Raw genomic sequence first — 3,069 nt, forward strand, 5'->3', positions numbered from 1 at the left:
GACACTAACATCGCCGGTCCATTCTCCGCCCATATCCTCTGCCGCCTCCCCAACCTCTCCTCCATCAACCTCTTCAACAACTCCATCAACGCCACCCTCCCCCTCGACATCTCCCTCTGCTCCAACCTCCAACACCTCGACCTCTCCCAGAACCTTCTCACCGGCACGCTCCCCCACACTCTCCCTCACCTCCCCAACCTCCGCTACCTCGACCTCACCGGCAACAACTTCTCCGGTCCCATTCCGGACTCCTTCGGGTCCTTCCAGAAACTCGAGGTCATCTCCCTCGTTTACAACCTTCTAGAAGGCACCATCCCTCCCTCATTGGGGAACCTAACCACCCTCAAAATGCTCAACCTCTCTTACAACCCCTTCTACCCGGGTCGGATCCCGGACTCGCTCGGCAACCTTACCAACCTCGAGGTTCTCTGGCTCACACAGTGCAACCTCGTTGGCACCATTCCAGACTCGCTTGGCAACTTGAAGAACCTCAGGGACTTGGACCTTGCGCTCAACGATTTGTACGGTTCCATCCCCACTTCCCTCACTCGTTTGACTCATTTGACTCAGATTGAGTTGTACAACAACTCGCTCTCCGGGGACCTGCCTCGTGGCTGGAGAAACCTCACCGCCCTACGCCTTCTCGACGCCTCCATGAACCACTTGACGGGGACCATACCGGAGGAGCTCTGCGCGTTGCCCTTGGAGAGTCTCAACCTCTACGAGAACCGCTTTGAGGGCCAGCTGCCGCCGAGCATTGCCAATTCGCCCAACCTCTACGAGCTCAGGATCTTCGGGAACCGTCTCACCGGAAGGTTGCCGGAGAATCTGGGGCGCCATTCTCCTCTCAGGTGGCTCGACGTCTCCAGCAACCAGTTCTTGGGGCCGATTCCGTCCACGCTGTGCGATCACGGGGAACTGGAGGAGCTTCTTGTGATATATAATTTGTTTTCCGGCGAGATTCCGGCGAGTCTGGGAACGTGCCAGAGCCTGACGCGGGTGAGGCTGGGGAACAACCGGTTCTTCGGCGAGGTGCCGGCGGGGATGTGGGGTCTCCCCCATGTGTACCTTCTTGAACTCGCGGAGAATTCGTTCTCCGGCCCCATTGCGAAGACCATTGCCGGTGCCGGGAACCTTTCGCTGCTATTTCTCTCGAAGAATAAGTTCGAGGGAGTGATCCCCGACGAGGTTGGGTGGTTGGACAATCTCGTGGAATTTTCTGGCAACGATAACATGTTCAGCGGTTCGATCCCAGAGACTGTTGTGAATCTCGGGCAGCTTGGGACCCTTGATCTTCACAACAACAAACTATCCGGGGAGCTTCCAAAAGGGCTTCATTCTTTGAAAAAGCTGAGCGTTTTGAATTTGGCCAACAATGGCATTGGTGGGAAGATTCCAGATGAGATTGGTAGCTTGTCAGTTTTGAATTCTCTTGATCTCTCCAAGAACCAGTTCTCCGGGATGGTCCCTCACGGATTGCAGAATTTGAAGCTGAACATTCTGAATTTGTCTTACAATCGTCTCTCCGGGGAGCTCCCTCCTCTGTTGGCTAAGGACGTGTATGTGGATAGCTTTCTGGGGAACCCCGGTTTGTGTGGGGATTTGAAGGGTCTCTGCAGTGGAAGAGGCCAAGCCAAGAGTTTGGGCTATGTTTGGCTTCTCAGGACTATCTTCATTGTCGCCACTTTGGTGTTCTTTGTGGGTGTGGTGTGGTTCTACCTCAAGTATAAGACTTTCAAGGATGCCAGAAGGTCCATTGATAAATCGAGGTGGACCTTGATGTCGTTTCATAAGCTGGGTTTTGGTGAAGATGAGATCTTGAATTGCCTTGATGAGGATAATGTGATAGGAAGTGGGTCATCCGGGAGAGTCTACAAGGTGGTGCTTAGCAGCGGGGAAGCGGTTGCGGTGAAGAAGATATGGGGAGGAGCAGGGAAGGGTGGAGAGAGTGGAGATGTGGAAAAAGGTGGTGGTGGACGGGTGCAGGACGAAGCTTTTGATGCGGAGGTTGAGACTTTGGGCAAGATCAGGCACAAGAACATTGTTAAGCTGTGGTGTTGCTGCACAACCAGGGATTGCAAGCTACTGGTTTATGAGTACATGCCCAATGGTAGTCTTGGTGATTTGTTGCATAGCAGCAAAGGTGGGTTGTTGGATTGGCCAACCAGGTATAAGATTGCCGTTGACGCTGCTGAAGGCCTCTCTTATCTGCATCATGATTGTGTTCCACCAATTGTTCATAGAGATGTGAAATCCAGCAATATCTTGTTGGATGGGGACTATGGTGCCAGGGTGGCGGATTTTGGAGTGGCCAAGGCCGTCGAAGCTGGAGGGAAAGGAGGAACCAAATCCATGTCTGTCATAGCTGGGTCTTGTGGGTACATTGCGCCAGGTTTGTAGAAATTTCATGTTATTAAATTTCACTTTGGCTCGCGTTGACTATAATTTCTCCGACTCTAAAGATGCATTTGTGGGTTTAGTGGTAGATAATACTTGTGCTTAGTTTAGCACATAGGCTTCGTGTTGTTAGTGTAATTTGATAATAGTATGGAGCTCTCTGTAGATGTAGATCTTGTTCTGTTCTTGCTCTCTTAGCTTAACTAACAGCCCTTTGATGGCACTTCATGTGTACTTTTGTTGTTATAATTTCTCTAAATTACTAGACTACTAGTAATAAAATATGAACAGTTAATGATCTAAACTCTAAGGAAGTACAGATTGTGTAGCATATTTTCCTTTTGATTTTTGTTTGCAAGCATCATATTTTGTTTCATGTGTTATTAACATATTTGTTTGGACTAGTCTGACCTTCGTTTGTTTTGTTCTGCAGAATATGCATACACTCTCAGAGTGAACGAGAAAAGTGACATATACAGTTTTGGTGTTGTGATACTTGAGTTGGTTACCGGGAGGCGTCCGGTGGATCCTGAATTCGGAGAGAAGGACTTGGTGAAGTGGGTGTGCACCACCCTGGATCAGAAAGGGGTGGACCATTTAATTGACTCGAGGCTTGATTCTTGTTTCAAAGACGAAATTTCCAAGGTTTTCAACATTGGCCTCATGTGCACC

At 50.0% G+C, this 3,069-nt stretch overlaps 1 protein-coding gene across 1 annotated transcript in view; it reads left to right on the plus strand.

Annotated features, from left to right (window-relative positions):
- Positions 1 to 3,069, plus strand: part of LOC107480765 (receptor-like protein kinase HSL1) — a 4,420-nt gene that overhangs the window by 200 nt on the left and 1,151 nt on the right. The window contains 3 exon segments of the mRNA XM_052259382.1: positions 1 to 4; positions 6 to 2,392; positions 2,831 to 3,068. The exon segment at positions 1 to 4 is cut by the window's left edge and continues 200 nt beyond it. Of these exon segments, the coding sequence (XP_052115342.1) occupies positions 1 to 4; positions 6 to 2,392; positions 2,831 to 3,068 (2,629 nt within the window).

Source organism: Arachis duranensis, chromosome 3 (assembly GCF_000817695.3).
Source record: "Arachis duranensis cultivar V14167 chromosome 3, aradu.V14167.gnm2.J7QH, whole genome shotgun sequence".
Classification (NCBI taxonomy): domain Eukaryota; kingdom Viridiplantae; phylum Streptophyta; class Magnoliopsida; order Fabales; family Fabaceae; genus Arachis; species Arachis duranensis.